The sequence below is a fragment of the Herpailurus yagouaroundi genome, unplaced genomic scaffold, assembly GCF_014898765.1.
Source record: "Herpailurus yagouaroundi ecotype Mexico unplaced genomic scaffold, PumYag 141, whole genome shotgun sequence".
Classification (NCBI taxonomy): Eukaryota; Metazoa; Chordata; class Mammalia; order Carnivora; family Felidae; genus Herpailurus; species Herpailurus yagouaroundi.
The window spans coordinates 1,559,180-1,581,658 of record NW_024412396.1 but is presented as its reverse complement, the minus strand read 5'-3'; the positions used below and the strand labels follow the sequence as shown (position 1 = coordinate 1,581,658).

The 22,479-nt window shown below is 39.5% G+C and overlaps 1 gene segment (V, D, J or C); it reads right to left on the bottom strand.

Annotated features, from left to right (window-relative positions):
- Positions 1-1,153: 1,153 nt before the first annotated feature.
- On the bottom strand, positions 1,154-2,513 carry LOC121031459 (T cell receptor alpha variable 2-like). The segment is given in 2 exon segments: positions 1,154-1,860; positions 2,264-2,513. Coding segments are annotated over 2 exon segments (468 nt in total).
- Positions 2,514-22,479: the final 19,966 nt, after the last annotated feature.

Sequence of the window (22,479 nt, the reverse complement as noted above, 5' to 3'; positions counted from 1 at the left end):
ACTTTTTGTTCCATATAATATTCTGGTTTCTCTTCAAATCATATATCTTTCACTTTTTACTTTTTGTTCCATATGTAAACACCTGCTGAACACCTACTATGTAGGCAAACACTGGCACTGTAGGGACCACTTCCTAAAACACTTCCTTATTAATATAATTCCAAGTGCAAGGAAGTAGAGAATAGTGGTTAAAACCTCAAGACCTGGGGTCCAGAGTCCAGGATTCCCAGATCAAACTTGACTGAGCAGCGGAATTACCAGAGAGATCTTTATGGAAAATACAGTCTCTGGGCCCCAGCCCTGAAAACAGATTCAATTAATCTGGAAAACAGCAACCCTCCCCCCACCCCCGCCTTTCCAAAAGTCCAGATACTTCTGATGAAAAGGTTTAGAAAACACTGGCCTACCCTCGGGCATCAGTCTATAAAGTGAGAGGGTCATATCTGGGGTAGTAAGACCAAGATAATTTAACAAGGATATGGGAAGAATAAATTACAACTTCCATTCATATCTATTTTTACATTAAATATCAGGAAAGAGATTGAGTTTTACAAATAGTTTATACACTGGGGCACCTGGATGGCTCAGTCGGTTAAGCGTCTGACTCTTGGTTTCAGCTTAGGTCATAATCTCACAGTTCCATGAGTTTGAACCACGCATCTGGCTCTGCACTGACAGCGTGGAGCCTGCTTGGGATTCTTTCTCTCTCTCTCTCTCTCTCTCTCTCTCTCTCTCTCCCCTTCTTCCCCACTTGCATGCTCTCTCGGTCAAACTTATAAAAAATAAAACTTAAAAAAGAGATAGTTTATACATTGATCGACACTGGCATCCTCACTGTGTCTGTATGTTAGATTCTAAGCAAGATACCCAGATGGCTGGATTAAGGTTCCACACTCCGGCCTGTTGGTAGAAACTACTCACTCATTTATTCCATTTCCACTTCTTATGATATTATCCAATGTCAACTAAACTATTCTTTTTTCTTTTTAACGTTTATTTATCTTTGAGAGAGAGAGAGAGACAGAGACAGAGAGCATGAGTCGGGGAGGAACAGAGAAGAGACACAGAATCTTAAGCAGGCTCCAGGCTCCGAGCTGTCAGCACAGAGCCCAATGCGAGGATCAAACTCACGAACTGTGAGATCATGGCCTGAGCTGAAGTCAGAAGCTTAACTGAGCCACCCAGGCGCCCCTCAACTAAACTATTCTTTACAAGATGGACATATGTCTTAAAAATATTCCTGCAAAGAAGCAGAAGCTGGCAGATAACATTTAAAGGCAAAAATAATCTAGTGAGATCTCAAAAGAAAATCCTCACAAGTGTTTCAGTTATCCAGAAAACTGTTTGAAATACGGATCTGCAGCACCATTACTGAATCACCCCCTACAAGCATATTTTCCCATGTCCATCTGCTCTCACATAGTGTGTCTGCACTCAAAATGTTTTCTGATAGTGCCAAGTGGACATGCTTGGGGCACGCTGAATCAGGGAGGAAAGCAGTTATGGCTCCCCTCTTTTCCACCTCCTGCAAAGGCTGTGCCCCTTCCTGTTTCTGCTCAGCTCTTCATAGGCTCCCTGCCTCTGTGCCCTCCAGAGCACAATAGTAAGTGGCAGCATCTTCCACCTGCACCTGGGGGATGAGCAGCAGTGAGGAGAATCGCTCATTCGTCATGTTGTAGCGTCCCTGCTGAGAAGACCTGGAACCCCAAACCAGGAGTCTCGGAGCGTGTCCTGGGATGTGAAGGTACCAGAAGAAGGTGTAAGCATTGGATATAGAGTGATTGCAGGAGATTTCCACCACAGCGCCCTCCGGAGAAGCCATGCCAGGAGGCTGAAACACTTGGTCCTTGCTCTCTGCAACTGCAGGAAACAAATAAAGAAGGGTTGTGATTTTTGTGCGGCTATCAGGCTTGCTGATTGCCCCTGTGGCACAGTGAGTATTAACAAAGCTGGTTTTTCTGTTTTCTTTTTTAAGCGAACCCAAATTGGGGCACCTGGGTGGCTCAGTCGGTTAAGTGTCTGACTCTTGGTTTCAGCTCAGGTCATGATCTCACGGTTTCATGAGTTCAAGCTCCACATCGAGCTCTGCTCTGACAGCGTGGAGCCTGCTTTGGATTCTCTCCCACCCGCCCCCCCGCCCCACCCCTCCCACATCTGCATCTCTGTCGAAAATAAATAAAAACTTAAAAAAAAAAAAGTGAGCCCAAATTTAAAACAGTGGCATATGTTTTCCCAAGACCAGCTGGGGAAGGAGCCTACTCACGCTTCCAAGGAGAGCTGAGGAGGAGCCCCAGCCACACTGCCTCCAGAGCACTCTGCAAAACCATGGCCAGAGTGCAGCTGGTCTCACGCCCCAGCTGGAAGTGTGATCCTCGCCAGGAAGCTGATGTAAGGCTGCCTATTTTGCATTTTCTTCTTTGTGTCAATGACATCATCAGCTAGAATCTGCCAAGTGTAGAAGAGTGACTCCAGCTGTAAGGCTACCTAATAGCGACTTGAACGGAGCTCTTTTCTGAGACAGTGGTCTTATAGGGAAGGTATCCTTCTGGAGGTCACCATAGTTGGGCATATTCATTCTAGAACCTTGCTTTCCTTCTCTCAGGGTGTCAGAAGGACTCCCATAGTTGATGAAAGATGGCTTCATCATTCAAATTAAAGTGAAAGGGGTGCTTGGGCAGCTCAGTCAGTTAAGCATCCAAATTTTGATTTCGGCTCAGGTCATGATATCACCATTCATGGATTTGAGCCCTATGTTGGGCTCTGTGCTAAGGGAGCAGAGCCTGCTTGGGATTCTCAGTCTCTCTCTGCCCCTCCCCTGCTCATGGGCTCTCTCTGTCTTGCTCGCTCTCTCTCTTAAAATAAATAAACATTTAAAAAACAAAACACAAATTAAAGTCATGTATTCCCACAACAAGTATGCTGAACTTATCACACGGGGTACAATGACATGTGAGCATATTAAAATAATGATCAGGAGGGGTACCTGGGTGGCTCATCAGTTAAGCAGCTGACTTTGGCTCAGGTCATGATCTCACGGCTTGTGAGTTCGGGCCCCGCATCATGCTCTGTGCTGACAGCTCAGAGCCTGGAGCCTGCTTCAGATTCTGTGTCTCCCTCTCTCTCTCTGCCCCTCCCCCACTCTCTCTCTCTCTCTCTCTCTCAAAAAATAAATAAACATTAAAAAAATTTTTTTAATTTTGATCAGGAATTTTTAAAAATAATTTTAAATATTAAATTTAAATATTAAATTTAAAATTAAATTTAAAATTAAATATTAAATTTAAAATTAAATTTAAAATTAAATATTAAATTTTAAATATTTTTTAAATAATGATCAGGAAATCCTAGTAACTGTGATGGATGAGAGTTGAGTTTTTTAAGGCACAAAAATTCCTGTGCAAACATATTCATCAAAACATGATTTTGTGCATCCAAGGTTGTCTCTAAAAAAGTATGGAAAGAAATGCTCAGTTATACATTTCTGTAACCAAAAGAAATTGGATCAAGGAAACTCCAAAAGCTGCATTTCGAGATGACTCTTTCGGATGGTACCTATTCTCATTTTGTAGCATGAGACTGTGTCCTCTGTGATGAATGCAAGACATAATAGCTCTCCCCCTGGTTTTTATTGTTTTATACAGATTTTCTTGGAGTTTTATTTTTAAAAGAAGAGTAAACAAGGTTTGTGGCAATATGAGTTTATACAGTAAAGAGTTTTATGTGCACAACCACCACCTAGTGGATGATGTGGGAACTGATGAAACATCATTTCCCACCCTGCGGCCTGTCTTTGTAGCTTCTCACACCTTGAGGTGATTTCATGCCCTTTGTTTTGTTCAAATTCTCCATCTTTATTCAATTTCCATAAAGATATAAAGGTTGACCAGAGGAAATACCTACCTTCTGGGAAGCTTTCTGGTTATTAAAAGATGTTCTCCATTCAGGTGAGTGGTTATTTAACACATACTTCCATGGAATGAAATATGTCTCTAAAGATGGTTGCTTTATTCATTTCCTTTCTTCTTTTTTTTATAGTCTCCCTTTCAGGTCAGGGGAATCTGTTCCTTCCTTAATAGTATCTTATTTTTATACTGGGAGATTCTTTAATAATGATAAGATAATTATTTAGGCCCAACAGAGAAAATTTATTAATATTTTTGACCCCAAAAGGTTTCCAAATAAAACACAGAATTCCAAAATGACTGTAGAATTAAGATGGGAAAATAAAACATAAGTGCAAGGACTAATATAGCTACTGGGTTTAATTTGAGCTCTGAAATTCCTGACAAGTGAAACATAAAAGGAAACACAAAGGGAATACAATTCTACAAAGAAACGAATTAAGTGTTCAAGCAGCTTTTTCCTGAAGCCAAGTGACATATAGATATAGATAACTTAAAATTCTTTTTCGGTTACTGGTTACATACTCCCAATTCAAAGTTTCCCACAACTGCACAGTATTTTTGTGTGTGCTTCCTCCACATTTACTTATACAGTCCCTTAGTGGTGGACTCATAGGCTGCCTCCAAGTTCCACCAACATAGCAATGAACATATTTTGATATTTCCCCTTACGAAAGATGCAAGAATTTCTTTGGGGCATGTAACCAGCATGGATTGTGCAAACATATTATATACACACACTCAATTTCAGTAATTAATCATCCAAAGCAAGAGCACCCGGGTGGCTCAGTTGTTTAAGCATCCAACATTTGATTTTGGCTTGGGTCATGATCTCACCTTTCGTGGGTTTGGGCCCCATGTCAGGCTCTACACTGACAGTGTGGAGCCTGCTTGGGATTCTCTCTCTCCCTCTCTCTCTGCCTCTTGCCAACTTGCTCTCTCTCTCAAAATAAATAAAATAAACTATTGAAAAAAATCATTCAAAGCAGCGATAGCCATTTACACTTCCACCAGCAGTGCATGAGCATTCCAGTCTCTCTACATCCTCAACAGCATTTGGTATTTTTAAAATTATGAAAAAATATCATAAAACTGTCTAAATTTTGCCAATATGCTGAGTGTGGAGTCTAATTTAAAAAAATTTTTTTTCAACGTTTTTATTTATTTTTGGGACAGAGAGAGACAGAGCATGAACGGGGGAGGGGCAGAGAGAGAGGGAGACACAGAATCGGAAACAGGCTCCAGGCTCCGAGCCATCAGCCCAGAGCCTGACGCGGGGCTCGAACTCACGGACCGCGAGATCGTGACCTGGCTGAAGTCGGACGCTTAACCGACTGCGCCACCCAGGCGCCCCATGGAGTCTAATTTTAATTACCATCACCCTTTACTAGTGAAACTAAGCCATTGGTCTTTACCTTTCCAGTATTTCCTATTCAAATGATTTGCCCATTTTTAAATTAAGTCTGTAGTTTTTTCCCAGTAAATTATAGGAGTTCCTCATAGATGAGTACCTTGATGTGTTCAACATCCCAAATACTTTCTTCTAATATACCCCTAATCTATTAACTTTGTGTATGATGTCCTTTTTTTAATGGAAATCCTTAACCTTGATGAAGTCAAAGTTATCACTTTTTTTCACTTATGATTTGAGGTTTAGGGACTTTGACTTAGAAATCATTCTCCACCCTAAGGCCGCAAATGTATTTTCCCCCATTTTATTTTACCATCATACACACACACACACACACACACATACACACACACACACACACACACACATAGGTTATTTTATATTTTGGTTTTAATTCATCTGAAATTTTCATGTATATATAGTGTAAGAGGAAAGGCAACTTCATTTTTCTCCATAGAGCAAGTTTTCCCAACACTATCTACTAAATAATCCACCTTTCCCCCTCAGATTTGTGGTACCATCTTTATTAAATATTAAAGTTCTCTATTAACTTGGTTTCTTCCTGAGGTTTATATTCTGTTTCATTAATCTAGTTGTTTCTTCAGCAACACTACCATACTGTGTTTATTATCTTAGCTTTATCAAGCAATGTGCTTTGTCAAGATTCCCCTTTCATCAGTCAGAATTCTAGATACATTTCAGTGAGATCCGCTCTAGCCATTTGAAACAGAAAAAGAATATATTAAGAGATATTACATAGATCACAGGCGCTCCAGAAGAGGCAGAGTGTGAAATAGGGTTCAATGTTATACAGCCAGAAACAATGCTCACACACACCACAGGGAACACTCTAATCAAGCAATCAGATATCATCACTGCTCAACACCAATACTACACACTCACTCGACCAGCTACGAAGGCACTCAGTACTGAATATACGAAGCTCTTAGATTGCTACCCTGCTAGACACAGTCCCTGCTGCACACACCAAAGGATACATCTGCGCACCTAATACTAGAGGATGATAATGAACAGAGGTAGTAGTGGCCCATCCCTGTCTTGCTTGTGACATAAAGAGAATGCATTTAAATATCCCCATGAGAGAGACTTCTTTCGTAGTTTAGGATATGCCCAATTTTGAGACTGTTCCATGTGGATTGGAAAAGAGTGCACTTTCTGCACATCTCACAAAGTTCCCTTTGAATATACCTCTATCAGCTTCTACTTCTAAATGCCTATCTCTACAGGGAGCTCAAAATCAGTACAAGAAGACTAGCGGAGGACAGATGCTATGCTTTCCCCCTCCACTCTTCTCTTTACTGTAGCCCCTTTACTCAGTAAAATTTTCTCTTTCCTCTCAAAACTAAAAAAAAAAAAAAAAAAAAGTCTCATGTTTATGAATGGAAAAAGAGGAATTCAGGTGTGGAAAGGAAGGAAAAAGAAAGGAGGAATAGGGAGATAGTGTTGATTTCATGGATAGTAGCCAGCCAGAATGCCTTGGTATAGACTGAACAGATATTATGAAATGATCTATATATATCTCATCTAAGAATAACTTAAATATAATATTTATAACAAGATAAAATTATAGTCCTTTTGAATTCTTTCTAAGAGAATTTCAAGTGTTTAGGGTAGTGATTAAAGAAAACAAATAACACTAAGCAGGTTACAAAGAGGAAAGAATGTGCTTATTAGTTACAGAGAAGGGCACATGATGGTGGAGTGAGAGATAATAACTAAAGGAAAAAAGAGAAGGAAATAATGGTGAAGTCTTCAGATTGCAAAAGGCAGCATGCATGCAATGTGACCTTATCTGTGAATTCTTCAGATTCTTCAAATAGATTTTTATAAAGTCTATTAAAAATTAATTACTTATTGTAATTTTGTTTGGTAGAAAGTGCTGAAGAGACTGTTCTCTGTGACCCAGGTTGACTGAGTCACAACAAAACAGCATGAGTGAGGTTGGTGGAAATGGCAGGGTAAAGACCTCCAGAAAGTCACTCCTTAAACAATGAGAACATTGGTGAAAAAAAAAAATTGTCAAATTGAATTTTTTTGAACTCCGGAAGTAACCTAAGCCTGGCAACCATTGAAGGAGCATTTGTTAAAGAAAACTGGCTGAACTTTGCTAAGAACAGGGAAAATTTTAACAGCACTTTAACTTACCCTTCTCCCCAGCTCTGCAGTAGCCTTGAAAACCAAAAACCTCCCAACGTGGTGAAAAACAGCAGCCTAAAAGTCACTGGAGAAATTAACTGAAACTGGTTTGGAACTCTCCAAAAATGTATTCTCAGAGAATTGTCATTATTTGACCTGTTTGGCACATCCCTAAACTTCTAGTGGTAGGACTTGCATTTACTTGACCTGACTCAGAGTTCATTCATTTCAGACAAGTTTTTTCCCAGGGGCACTTATTGAAAACAATCAGCTCCAATTGCTTAATATTGCCATTGTCTGAGAAAATGACAACAGGGGGACAAACAAGAAGCTGACCAAAACACTTACAGAGAAAAAGTGAGAAATATGATGTCTATGGGGGCTCTGAAAACTCCAACATATTCCTGGGAATCTACAAGGACACACACAAGCATGGAGAAGGCTGTGTGAGTTCCAAGAACCATGTGAAGTTCCATGAAAGACCTAAGGAGGCCCTAATCTTTCACCTAGCACTGATCCGAAAGCTCTGTAAAAGCGAGAAGTGAAGGCTAAGAAAGAGTTGTACGCTACCCAAATATTGAAAGAGTGCCCAACCGGCACACAAAGCCCATTGGCAAAGGGTAGGAAGCCTACTGGTTCCAGGCATTTAAGAATCTCTGTCCAGTCATTAGCTGACCCTTAAGCTGAATTGGGCAGAAGCGTCAGCAGCCACATATGACAAAAAATACAGACTTCACAAATTAGTTCAGAACAGTGAATAAGCAAACCCATAACAAACACAAAAAATAACAACAAAATCTGATTTCCATTATTTTAAATGTCCTGTTTTCAATTTTAAAAAGTGATAACACATGCAAAGAAACAAGGAGGTATGATTCATACAGAGAAAAAGAGGCGTCAAAGAAAAAAAGAGCTAGAGGAGGTTACACAGTAGACTTCCCAGACAAAGACTTTAAGTTAGCTACTTTAAATATCTTCAAAGAATTAGGAAAACCATGTACAAATAATTAAAGAAAACTCTAAGAATTATGCCACACCAAATAGAGAATATCACTTAAAGAGAGGGAAATTGTAACAAAAGAACCAAAAAAAACCCCTAATAAATTTAAAAGGATTAAAATCATACAATTTCCTTTTATCACAATGGAATGAAATTAGAAATCAATAAGAGAAGGAAATTTGGGATATTCACAAATATGTCAATATTAAACAAGACGCTCCGAAGTTAAACTGTCAAAAAAAATCACAAGGGAAATCAGAAAATAATTTGAGGGGCATGTGGGTGGCTGAGTTGTTAAGCATCTGACTTCAGCTCAGGTCACAATCTTATGGTTCATGAGTTTGAGATTCCACATCAGATGAGCTCAAGCCCCACTTCAAATGAGCCCTGCTTCTCTCTCTGTCCCTCTCCCTCTGCCCCTCATGGGATTCTCTCTCTCTCCCTCTCTCTCTCTCTCTCTTTCTCTCTCTCTCTCTCTCTCTCTCTCTCTCTCTCTCTCCCTCCTTCCTCTCCCCCTCACTCTTCCCCTCACTCATTTGCACTCTCTCTCTCAAAAAGAGAAAGAAAGAAAGAAAGAAAGAAAGAAAGAAAGAAAGAAAGAAGAATTTGAGATGAGTAAAAATAAAAACATAATAAAATCCCACAACAAGGGGTGCTGGGGTTGCTCAGTTGGGTAAGCAACTGACTCTTGATTTCAGCTTAGGTCATGATCTCACAGTTCATGAGTTCAAGCCCCAAATCAGCACTGTCAGCACAGAGCCTGTTTGGGATTTTCTCTCTCCCCTTCTCTCTCTACCCATCCCCCAGTCAAATTATCTCTCAATAAATAAATAAACAAACAAACAAACAAACTTTTTTTTAATCCCACGACAAAACGTATGGGATACAACTGAAGCAGAGTTGAGAAAAACTTATAACTAGAAACACCTATATTATAAAAAGAAAAAAATCTCAACAATAACCTAACTTTCCACCATAAAAAAAAAAAAACTAGAAAAAGAAGGGCAGACTAACCTTAAAACAAGCATAAGGGGGAAAAAACAAGTATAAGGAAGGAAACAATAGAGTATATAAATGAAATAGAGAATATAAAACAAAAGAGATTAACATACAAAACCAAAAGTTGGTTCTTTGTAAAAATGACCAAGAAAAAAGCAAAAGAACATTACAATTATTAAATTTTGGAATGGGAGCATTACTACCAACCTTACAAACGTAAAAAGGACTATAAGGGAATGTTATGAACAATGATATGCCAGTAAATAACCTATGTGAAATGGACAAATTCCTAGGAAGATACAAACTACCAAAACCAACTCAAGCAGAAATAGAAAATCTGAATAGACCTATAACAAGTGAAAAGATCAAGTTAGTGGGGCTCCTGGGTGGCTCAGTCAGTTAAGCATCTGACTCTTGATTTCTGTTCAGTCATGATCTCACAGTTGGTGGGATCAAGCACTGTGTCAGGCTCTCTGCTGACAGCGTGGAGCCTGCTTAGGATTCTCTCTCTCCCTTGTGTGCTTGCTCTCTCTCTCTCTCTTTCTCTCTCTCTCAAAATAAATAAACTTAAAAAAAATAAAAGATCAAGTTAGCAATAAAAAAATATATCCCAGAAATAAAAACCCCAACCCAGATGGCTACTTAAAGAATCAATTCCAATCCCGCACAAACTCTTCTAAAAAACAAAACAGAAGGGAATGCTTTTTTCCACGTCATGATTATGAAGGAACAATGCTGAGCACTCTCATGATGCTGCCCAAAGCTAATTCTCCTAAAACTTCACAGACTATTCCTTTTTAGTCTCTTTCCCTGACTTGTCTTTCTTTTCCTGGGCATCTGATAAGATCCCATTCCCAGACCTTTACCTCCTGCCTTTATCTCTTAGCAGTATCTGTATCTCTGGTAGTTATTTCAAAGACAAAACTTTGGGGAAGTAGGTAAACTATTTTTTTTTAATGTTTATTTGTTTTTGAGAGAGAGAGAGAGCAAAAGCAGGGGAGGGGCAGAGAGAGAGGGAGACACAGAATCTGAAGCAGGCTTCAGGCTCTGAGCTGTCAGCACAGAGCCCCACGTGGGGCTCGAACTTATGAACTGCGAGCTCATGACCTGAGCCGAATTCAGACAATTAACTGACTGAGCAAGCCAGGCGACCCTATTTTATTTTTTTAATTGGTTAAATGTGTATTTATTTTGAGAGAGAGAACAAGCACACACAAGTGGGTAAGGGCAGAGAGAGAGGGAGAGAGGGAATCCCAAGCAGGCTACACACTGTCAGTGCACAGCCCAAATAGTGAGATCATGACCTGAGCTGAAATCAAGAGTCGGACACTTAACCGAGTGAGCCACGCAGGTGCCCCGATTTTTAAATAACTGTCTAATCTGACAGGGCTCTGTATACGATCATGTAAGTGTGCACGGCCAACCCCCCGGAGAACTATTGACACCACAGACCTAGAGATGTGTGTCTCCATTACAATTTTTCAGCAAATGGGAGTAAAGCAGCTTGATTTCACAAAAATCAGTAATCTTAACCACCTTATAACTAATTGTAATTCACATGCAAAGGCCATGATGACCCTGATTTTGATATTCCTAGTGAGTAAGGACCACAAAGGAAACTAATTATCTTTTTTTTTTCATTTTTTTTAACGTTTATTTATTTTTGAGACAGAGAGAGACAGAGCATGAACGGGGGAGGGTCAGAGAGAGAGAGAGACACAGAATCTGAAACAGGCTCCAGGCTCTGAGCAGTCAGCACAGAGCCCGACGCGGGGCTCAAACCCACATACCGCGAGATCGTGACCTGAGCCGAAGTCGGCCGCTTAACCGACTGAGACACCCAGGCGCCCCATGAAACTAATTATCTTTTAACAGAAAAACTTGATTCTCTTTACTTAAGACACATGATTATTCTTTTAATTAATTTATTTTGTAATTGACATCCAGGTTAGTTACCACATAGTGCAACAATGATTTCAGGAGTAGATTCCTTAACGCCCCTTACCCAAGACACATGACTATTACTAAACAAGCCAAAATCTAACATCCTTTTCACGCAAAATCTGACTCCTTTCTGGACTTTCAATTTCTGTAATGGTTTCCTGAGCTGACCAGCCTCCCCTCACAGCAAGGAGTTTTACTTTTGCCCCAGTAATCTATTCTAAAGCATCACGTACAAATTCTACAAAGAGATTTTAATTGTCTGTCATTTCGTGTTGAGTGTTTTTGAAATCAAAGAAATAATTCTCAGGGTTCTTTTTTCATTTTTCTCCTGGAATTCATCTTTACACACTAACGGGTGTTCTCCTCAGTGTGACGAGGCTTTATGATTCTCTGCCTCCTGGATACATTCCGTGTGCATAGCTTGGTTCATTGGCCACACTGATTCATTTACATAAGTTAATCACCTTATAACCGCAACAGTTTTAATAAGGTCCACTGGGGAATCCAGCATGCCTTTGTTAACTACTTAGTCTTACCACAGAGAAACATTTAGAGACAGAGAGTAATCAGTGAGACAAGTGTTATAATGAATCGCCAGAGGCATCCTCTAGTCTTATCTGTGATATTCGCAGAAGCCATAGGAACACAGGAGATTAATTAAAAAGTTGGATTTTCCTCTGGGTCATCTTAAGAAGTGGTCCCTATTGACCTGTAATTTGTCAAAAAGTAACCAAACTCTAGGCTTCTCCCTTGCCTGAATTTTGCGCGTGTTTGGATTATAAACGCCTAACCTCCTGAGTGCCATTTGACCCAGCAGAGCAGAAGCAAATTAGTACCCTACAACCATATTCCTTTGTGCACATCTCCCTTCATTATGAAGAGAAAACACAGTGTGCACAGAGAATTGTCCATCTCGATTAGAGTTGAATACTTCACCAGGGCCCTGTGTGGGTAGTTAGTCCACGCAATTCACTTACTCTTGTCATTTCCAGCTGAAATGATCTCTTGCCTTAGGTCCAGTAAGGGAGGAAATTCAAGATAATAAATTCTTATCATCTAAGAAATGTAGAACTGGAAGAAGTCATAGTACGTGCTTTGTCCATTCATTTTACAGGAGAGAAAGCAGATGCTGCAGAAGTTTGTGATTGAACCAGGTCTAGACCTCAAGGCTTCTAGGTCAGCGTTCTCCCAGTGAAAATTGTAAGAGTGTCTGCTTCCTGAAGACAAGTCTGGAAAAGAATTAAGAGATTGTTTTAACTGAACTGTGGTTAGGAAAATATGATGCTGTATTATTTCTTCCTTTGAAATTTTGAAATCTACTTCATAGTTTCCCTTTCTGTTCTATTCTTATTGCCATTGTTCTTATTAACTCATGCTCCTAATACTACCACAGCCTCCTGCTTTGGCTTCTATATGGGAGTCATTCCTATTTCTAATCTAGCCTGCATATAACTGCCAAATAATCTTCCTAAAAATAGATCATGTCCCAATCTATTTAATAAAATAAACTGTCTAAGAGTGCCCGGGGTGGCTCAGTCGGTTAAGCATCCGACTTGGTTTCAGGTCAGGTCATGATCTCACAGTTTGTGAGTTCAAGCCCCACATGGCTTGAAATAAATAATAAATAAATAATAAATAAGTAATAAGTAATAATAAATAAATAAATAATAAATAAATAATAAATAATAAAATAAATAATAAATAAAATAAATAATAATATAAATAATAAATAAATAATTTATAAATAATATAATAATAAATAAATAATAATAAATAAATAATAAATCATAAATAAATGATAATAAATAAAACTAAAGTAAATAATAAATAAATAATAAATAATAAATAATAAATAAATAATAAATAAAACTAAAGTAAAATAAAATAAAGTGTATAATCTTAAAGTCTTTGCTCTTTTTTCTGCTTCATTAATTTCCATAAGTTTATCCCTATATCACTGATTTTTCTGCTCTGCCTCATCCATCCTTGCCTCTGCGGCATCCATTCAAGATTGCAGCTCAGTTATAGCGTTTTTTATTTCATCCTGACTAGCTTTTACTTCTTTTATCTCCACAGAAAGGGATTCTAATCTATTTTTGACCCTAGCTAGTGTTCTTATTATCGTGAATCTAAATTCTGGTTCAGACATCTTGCTTGTATCTGTGTTGATTAAGTCCCTGGCTGTCATTTCTTCCTGCTCATTCTTTTGGGGTGAATTCCTTCATTTCATCATTTTGAGGGAAGAAAAGGAATTAATAAGGTAAAAAAAATAAAATTAAAAAATTAAAAACACACACACACAAATCAAATAAATGATGCTAGATTATAGGTGTGTTTTTGTCTGGGTGTTGAAAGGGGCTTGATAAGTTAGAGAAAAAAGGGAAAAAAGAAAAAAAAGACAAACGTTTGAAAATTTGAAAAAAAATGAATACAATGAAAATGAATAAAATGAAATGATGGAAGTAAAATAGAACTTGAAAAATTTACAAAAAAGTAAAATACATAGTAGAAAAAAATTTTTAATATTTTTAATAAAAATTGAAAATGAAAATAATTTTTTTCTCTTTCTGCATTCAAGAAGAAGAAAAGAAATGAAAAAGAAAAGAAAAGGAAAATTGAATAGATGGACCAGCAAACAGACTGAAATACGATTGAAATTACATCGTTTTCCCCTAGAAGTCAAACTATGAAGCACTTTGTAGTCTGTAAACTAAGCAGGCGGAGAGACGTGTTCCTGAAGAGCAAGGTTGGCCCAGTTGGGCAGGGCTTAGTGTAACAGCTGTGTTCTCCACTAGATGGCGCTGCTTAGCTTACTGGGGTGGATTGTTGCTGTGCTTGTAGGTGCGTGTGCGTATGCGCATGCGCGGGAGTGGGGAAAATGGCGTCACGCAGCTACCCGTTCTCTAGTATTGCAACTGTGCTCTCCCCAACCAGCAACCGAGCACCCGTCCTTTGTCTTCGGCTTCGGTCCACTCCCTGCTTTTACACAGTCCGTAACCAAGCCCCAGGCAGCACCTCCCTCCTGAGTTTTGTCTCAGATGCAGCTGTTTTCCTGCCCCCTTACTTCTGAGGGACTGCGGTTTTGACCCGTTCTGCCCCTGTGGGAGGGTCGCACAGAGAAATGGCTGGTTGCTCGCCACACTCAGGAACGTTCATGGGATTGTGCTGCTGCCGGTGCCCAGAGACTACAGCTGGGGGCCAGCCTGCCCAGAAAAATTTCATGCGATTGTGTAGCAGAAGGATTTCAGGGATTATGAAAAATCACAACACCCATCTGGCACCAGGCTTCATCCTTAACGACCTTGTTCCAGCACCAGCAAATGTGGTTCTTCTCTGGGGCCTGCTGGGGTGGCCATGGAGACTCTACCAAATGTCCCCCAGCAGGAGAACCGCCTCTCCCCATGTGGTCTGAGGACCTCCCCAGACTCCATTCTGCTCCTGGGGATTCACCCTTCCCACCAGAGCACCACCAGGTATTGGGCTGCAGAGTTTCAGACTCTGTGCTCTCCATTTATAGAGTCTTAATAGAATTTAAACCCCCTCCTTTCTCCTTTCTCCCTTTTTTGTTCAGTCCCTGCGGCTGTTTCCACTTTTCCACTTTCTCTCCAGGTGCTTCGGGGTGGTAGGTGCTTTTCCTGTACTCTACCCTCCCCCCATCTCCATCCTCTCTCCACAAGCAAAAACAGCCCCCTGCCCTCCGCAGCTTCTCTCTCCCCCAGTTCACCTCTCTGTTCCATGTACCTGCTGAGTTCTGTGGTTCAGGTTGTGCAGATTCTTGTGTTAATCTTCAAATCAGTTTTCTAGGTGTGCAGGATGGTTTAGTGTTTGTCTGGCTGCAGTTCATGGATGCAAGATGCAAAAAAACTTCATGCTGTTCCACCATCTTGGCTCCTCCTGCAATGAAGTTTTTCATAACTGTTGCCATGAATGAAGTATCTTTTAATATATTTAAAAACCATTTTTATTTCTTTTCTTGAACTATTTAAACTTTCTCACTTCCCTTTATTCATTTGTACCTCAGTTTCCTTGGAGGACCACTGTAAAGATAGCTTATCTGCATACAATGTCAAATACAGTGCCTGGAATGGAACCAGCACAATATATAAGTGGTCATCATCGTCATCATCATTTGTTTGTTTATATCCTCTACCCATGTCTCTACTGGGCTGTTGACCTGTCTTATTGCTTTTGAAAGAACTATTGAAGTGTAAGAAGGGTGAACATACACCCCACTTTGTCTGAAAAGTCCTAGAGTATGCCTATTACCCTATCATAGTTAATAGTGCCCCTTTGCACTTCAAGTAGGTTGTGGTTTGAATGATATGTTCACTATCAGTTTGCCATTTGGTTCTCAAACTTTGTGGTGGTTTAGGCCATGAAGAACTTACTCTGTTTAAATGTCATTGAATTTGTCACTCTTTTCTTGCATAGCTTCTGAACTATGTGTCTTTTCTAGAAAAGCTTTAGGCTTCCAAGATTACAAAGATGGGTACTAAGGAGAGCACTTGTTGGGATGAGCACTGGGTGTTATATGTAAGTGATGGATCACTAAATTCTACTCCTGAAACCAATATTGTGCTGTATGTTAACTAACTAGAATTTAAATAAGAATTTGAAAAAAAATAGTAATAATTGCAAAAATGGTCAGAACCAACTTTTTCAGAACTCCAGATACTAAACAAAGACTTGTAGTAACCCTAGGAGAAAAAAATATTACAAAGCAATTCTTCCATGTTTTCTTCCTGTACTTTTGAGGTTTAATTACCTACGTTCTTTTATTCATTTGGGAATTTTTAATTAACAGTTTTATTGAGGTATGATTCACATGCTATACAGTTCACCCTTATAAGGTCTAAAATGTGGTAGTTTTTACCATATTCACAGAATGATGCAACCATCATCACTTTCTAATTTAAGAACATTTCATCACCCCCTCAAAAAAACCCTGAACTCATTAGCAATCACTCCTCATTCTCTGCTTTCCCCAGATTCTGACAACCACTAATCTACTTCCTGTTTCTCTCATTTGTTTGTTTCGGATGTGTTCATTGCTAGGGCTGTCATAACAAAGTACCACAGACTGAGTAGCTTAAACAACAGAAATTTATTTTCTCACTATTCAGGAGGCTAGAAGTCCAAGATTAAGGTGTTATCAGGGTTAGTTTCTTTTGAGGCTTGTTTCCTTGTCTTATAGATGGCTGTATTCTCCCCATGCCTTCACCTGGTATTCTTTCTGTGCATGATTGTGTCCTATGCTCCTCTTCTTATAAGGACAACAGCCATAAGAGGCAAACCATAAGAGTCTCTTAAATACAGAAAACAAACATGGTTGCTGGAGAGGAGGTGGGTGGGGGAGATGGGCTAAATGGGTGATGGGTACTAAGGAGGGCACTTATTGGGATGAGCACTGGGTGTTACATGTAAGTGACGAATCACTGAATTCTACTACCGAAGCCATTATAATGCTATATGTTAACGAACTTGGATTTAAATAAAATGTAAAAAAATAGGACACCGGTCATATTGGATTAGGGCTCACACTACTGGCCTCATTTTAACTTAGTTGCTGCTTCAAAGACTCTGTCTCCAAAGACAGCACTGGGAATTAGGACTTCAACATGTGAATTTTGAGAAGAGACAATTTAGCCCACAACATTGTACAATTCATTTAAATGAGATTGTACCATAAGTAACATTTCGTATGACTTCTTTCGCTTAGCATGATGTTTTCAAGGTTCATCTGTGCAGTAGCATATATCAGTACTTCACTCTTTTTTTTGTATTTCATTATATGAGATATATTCCATTGTATGATATACTACATTTTGTGTATCTGTTCATCAGTTGATGGGCATTTGCGTTATTTCCACTGTTTGGCTATTATCCATAATACCACTATGAATGTTTTACTTATAGGTTTTTGTTTAGACACATGATCTCAATTTTCGAGGACTAGAATTTCTGGATCATATAGTAATCCAATGTTTAAGTTTCTGAGGACTGCCAAATTATTTTCCAAAGTGGCTGCACCATTTTACATTCCCTCCAACAATGTATAAGAGTTCCAATTTCTCCACATCCTTGTCAATGCTATTACTGTCTGTCCTTCTATTATAGCCATCCTAGTGAGTGTGAAGTGTTATCTTATGGTTTTCAAATGCATTTCTCTGATAACTAAATATGATGAGCATGTTTTATGTGCTTATTTGCCATTTGTATATCTTTGCTCAGAGCTGTCTATTCAGATTTAAAAAACTTTTAATTAGGTTGTCTTTTATTGCTGTGTTGTAAGAGTTCCTTATATACCCTGAGATACCAATTCCATACCATATATATGACTTGCAAATATTTTCTCCCATTCTGTGGGTTGTCTTTTTACTTTATTGGTGGTGTCTTTTGAAACAAAAAGTTTTTCATCTTGAAGTCCAATGTATCTTTTTTTTTCCTTGTGTTTTTTGGTGTCCTAAGAATCCATTGCCAAATCCAAAACTATAACGATTTATTCCTATATTTTCTTCTAGGAGTTTTATGGTTTCACCTCTTTCATTTGGGTCTTTGATCCATTTTGAGTTAATTTTATATTTATGGTATGAGGCTGCGGTCCAACAGCATTCTTTTTTTTTTAAAGTAGGCTTTACACCAAGTTCAGCGCCCATTGTAGGGCTTGAACTCACCACCCTGAAATCAAGACCTATGCTAAAATCAAGAGTCGGATGCTGAACCAATTCGGCCACCCAGGTGTCCCCAACAGCATTCTTTTGTATATGGATATCCAATTGTTTCAGAACCATTTGCCAAAAAGACTATTCTTTTCCTCATTGAAAGACTCTGGCACCTTTGCTGGAAATTAGTTTACTAAGGATGAATCGGCTTCTTTCTGGACTCTCAATTCTATTCTGTTGATCTTCATGTCTGTCTTTATGCCACCACCCCACCCCACTGTTTGGATTACTATAGCTTTGTAGTAGGTTTTTAAATCTGATAGTCTGAGTCTTTCAACTTTATTTTTCTTTTTCAAGGTTTTTTGGTCCTTCTGAGTCCCTTAAAAATCCATATAAATTTTAGGATCAGTTTTTCCATTTCTTCATGAAAGGTTGTTGGGATTTTAACAGAGATAGCTTTGAGTCTGTGAACCATTTTGAATAACATGGCCACCTTATGAATATTACGTCTTTTAATCCATGAACATAAGATGTTTTCACATTTATTGAGATGCTGTCTAATTTCCTTCAGTGATGTTTTGTAGTTTTCTATGGTCAAGTCTTATACCTCTTGGGCTAAATATTTTCCTAAGTAATTTTTATGCTATTGTAAATGGAATTATTTTGTTAATTTCATTTTCAGATTGAAGTGTTTTATATAAATCCTGTGTTGATTCCTTTTTAATATTTATTTATTTTTGAGGGACATAGTGCAAGCAGGGGAGGAGCAGAGAGAGAAAGAGAGACACAGAATCCAAAATAGGCTCCAGGTTCTGAGGTGTCAGCACAGAGCTCAATGCGGGGCTCAAACTCACAAACCATGAGATCATGACCTGAGCCAAAGTCAGATACTTAACCAACTGAGCCACCTAGGCACCCCTGTGTTGATTCCTTTTTAAATAATATTCCTCTTTAAATTAAGGGAGATCTTCTTAGCCAAGCCATTTTTTGGAAGCTAGTGTGGGAAAAGCCTCGAAGAGTATTCTAAGCCATCAACACACAGTGCTGCCACAGTGATGCCATGGATAGCACATACTTTCTGTCTGTAAAACTGCAAGGTGATCTGACCTTCCCTTGTGATTGGTTAATAAAGGAATAGCTGTAGAGCTGCTCGCCACACAAGATTCTCCTCCACAGGTGGCATGGTTGCAAAGATAGTACTTTAAGTTTTCTCATTCAACTCTGACTCTTCTGTCACATTGTGATGCCAACCAAGTAGGTTACAGAGATTCTTACAGCCATTTCTCATCATGTTCCCCAAGAGCAGGCAATTGTTAGCCTCTGTGGAGAAGTTTATGCCTTGCTGCCTCTGCCCCAACTCTGTAATGCTGTCATCCTGGCATCCTCCCTTACCCTGATCCAATTTCAGATGCACTGATTAGCATTTCTCTGTATGTTTTTGCATTTTGAGCGTTCCTTTTTTAATTAAAACCGATGACGTTCCCCCTTTTTTCTAATTGTCCTTGTACTCAGTTGATCTCAGAGAGAAAGACAATGAGCAAATAAGCCTTTAGCCTTCATCTGCCATTTCTAATTTTTGAAAGCTAACATTTGTTGAATGCATAAATATGTTCTATGGCTGTGCTAAGATTTTACATGCATTATTTATTGATCCTAATTACAACTCCATGAAATAGGCATTGTTATTACACCAACTTGGCAGATGAGGAAACTAAAGCTGAAAGATATTAAATAATTTGCTCAAGGTCACACTGATAGGAAATGGTGGAGTCAGGGCTTGACCCTGGATGCATTGAACTCCAAAGATATTCTTAATTACCATGTTTTTTACTCCCACATGTTGTTATCATCTCCCTCCTATGTCTGCCTTCTGGAGTTATCACTGAGGAAATCCAAATCCTACTTAGCAAGCTGTAGGACCAAAGGTCAGATTAAAACTACAGATGACTATTGCTTTCCTCAAACAATGGATTTTAAATGCTTTTAATCAATTAACAATATTTTTTAACTGGGCTATTTTTCAAGCAACTCAGGATTTCCACTCTTCGAAAAATCAGAAGATCTAGTAGGACAGGAACTATATATTCACAGAGCAACAGTTAGTTTGTCCTATGTAGTACCCATCCTTTTTAGAAGGTGCATTCACTGTCTGGTGAGCCATAGCCCCCACCCAGTTCCCTTGACTCATTTGTACTATCTGCCTGGCACCTGGCTCATCTGAGTTTGTGACCTTTGTCTCATTCCTCTTCCACAAGAGAAACCTCAAAATGTTTTTGAATCTCAAATTCTTCTCATCTTTGTAGGAAATGTCCCCTCTTCCTACAATCATTTTTCACATTGCCTGACTTCCAGACCCTTCATCTTGCTCATTTCCATCTACTGGAATTTCAAAATTTGTGAATATACTGGAGGCAAACTCATGGGGACAGAGTAACAGAATTTCTATCTCTCGTTGGACTACGAAAGAAGACCATGCACATTCTCCACCAGAATTAGTTAAGCCCAACTCTGCCAAAACATCTTCCCAAAGAGACTTCCAGAAGCTTTGGACAAATCGAAATTCAAATTCTATATTCTAACAAAATTCTTCTGAACCAGTTGTTCTGAAAGCGTGGTTCCCAGACCGGCATGAACATTACTTGGGAACTTGTTAGATATACGAATTCTCAGGCCCCACCTTAGACCTACTAAATCAGAACTTGGTGTTTTAACAGGTCCTCCAAGCGATTCCAATGCATGCTAAAGTTTGGGAGCCACTGTTCCGGACTGCTGCTTTTGTTGTTGTTGTTTTTCTATTTTTTAACATTTATTCATTTTTTGAGAGAGAGAGCACAAATGGGGAAGGGGCAGAGAGAAAGAGGGAGACACAGAACCCAAAGCAGGCTCCAGGCTTTGAGCTCTCAGCACAGAGCCCAATGCAGGGCTCGAACCCACAAACCGTGAGATCACCACCCGAGCTGAAGTCGGACGGACGCTTAACCGACTGAGCCACCCAGGTGCCCCCTGGACTGCTGTTGCTTGAAGAAGCTGGTAACTAACAAAGCAAAGATTTGAACTCAGCTCCAGCATGAGCCCTGACCACAAACTTGCCTTCTCCTCTCCACTACTCCTTGCCAGCAGTCACTACTTTCTTATTAAATATCATAAGTCCTCATCTAGTGGATCCATATAGAAATGCAAAAGGGACTGATATCAAACCATGTGTGACTTTCTCATTAAAACTTCTGACATTTTTGAGTTTTGAGATATGTTTCCAATTCAAATCTCACATTTCTCTTATTCTCCAGGATTTTTCAAAGATAAAAACAAAAGCCTCTTCCTCCTCAGAATCTCCCCTAGGCCTCCAGCGGCATGATCATCTGTCACCTGGCTCAGGAAGCTGACCAGCCACCAGATGGGCCACCGGCCCGGCAAAGCCAATGCCAGACACCATCCTGAGTGGCTACCACCAGCTACCACACTTCCGAAGGTGCTCGGCTCTTCAGAGACCCTTCCCTCCCCACCCTACTGTGTCCCACCCCTTGGACTAGGAAGCTGCAAGGAGCAGAAGCGCTTGTGTTCTTTTATGTCAAAACAGCCAAACACCAAAAAGGAAATTGAGAGAACCCTGTTCTTTACTATCCAAGCCACAGATGAGCTTTCCTGATGTCCAGTTAACCATGTGCCTTGCATCAAATGGGAAATGAACTATCAGCCAGGAAAACAAAAAACAAAAAAACAAAAACAAAAACAAAAAAAACCCAAAAAAACAAAAAAGCAAAAACAAGACAGAATAATACAAATGTGCTTCTCTGCAAGCAAGCCCAGTACTCTGGGATCTATTTATTCTAGGCCTGGTGACATAGAACAATTTTCTCTTTTTTGTTGTTTATTTATTTTAAGAGAGACAGAGCATAAGCAGGGGAGGGTCAAGGACGGGGGGCGGGGGGTGGGGGTGGACAGAGGATCTGAAGGGGGTTCTGTAATGACAGCAGCAAGCCCCATGCAGGGCTGGAACTCAGGAACCGTGAGATCATGACCCAAGCTAAAGTCAGATGCTTAACCAACTGAGCCACCCAGGCGTTGCAGGGCAATTTTCAATGGATAGGCAGTCTTAGAGTATCTCTCAACACAAGTGCCCTCCTTAATACCCATTCCCCACCCACGTCCCTCCATCAACCCTTACTTGTTCTCTATAGTTAAAAGTCTCTTATGGTTTGTTTCCCTCTTTTTCCCCCCTTCCTATATGTTCATCTGTTTTGTTTCTTAAAGTCCACAAATGAGTGAAATCATATGATATTTGTCTTTCTCTGGTTGACTTATTTCGCATAGCATAATACACTGTAACTCCATCCACATTGTTGCAAATGAAAAGATTTCATTCCTTTTGGTGGCTTAGTAATATTCCACTGTATATATAGACCA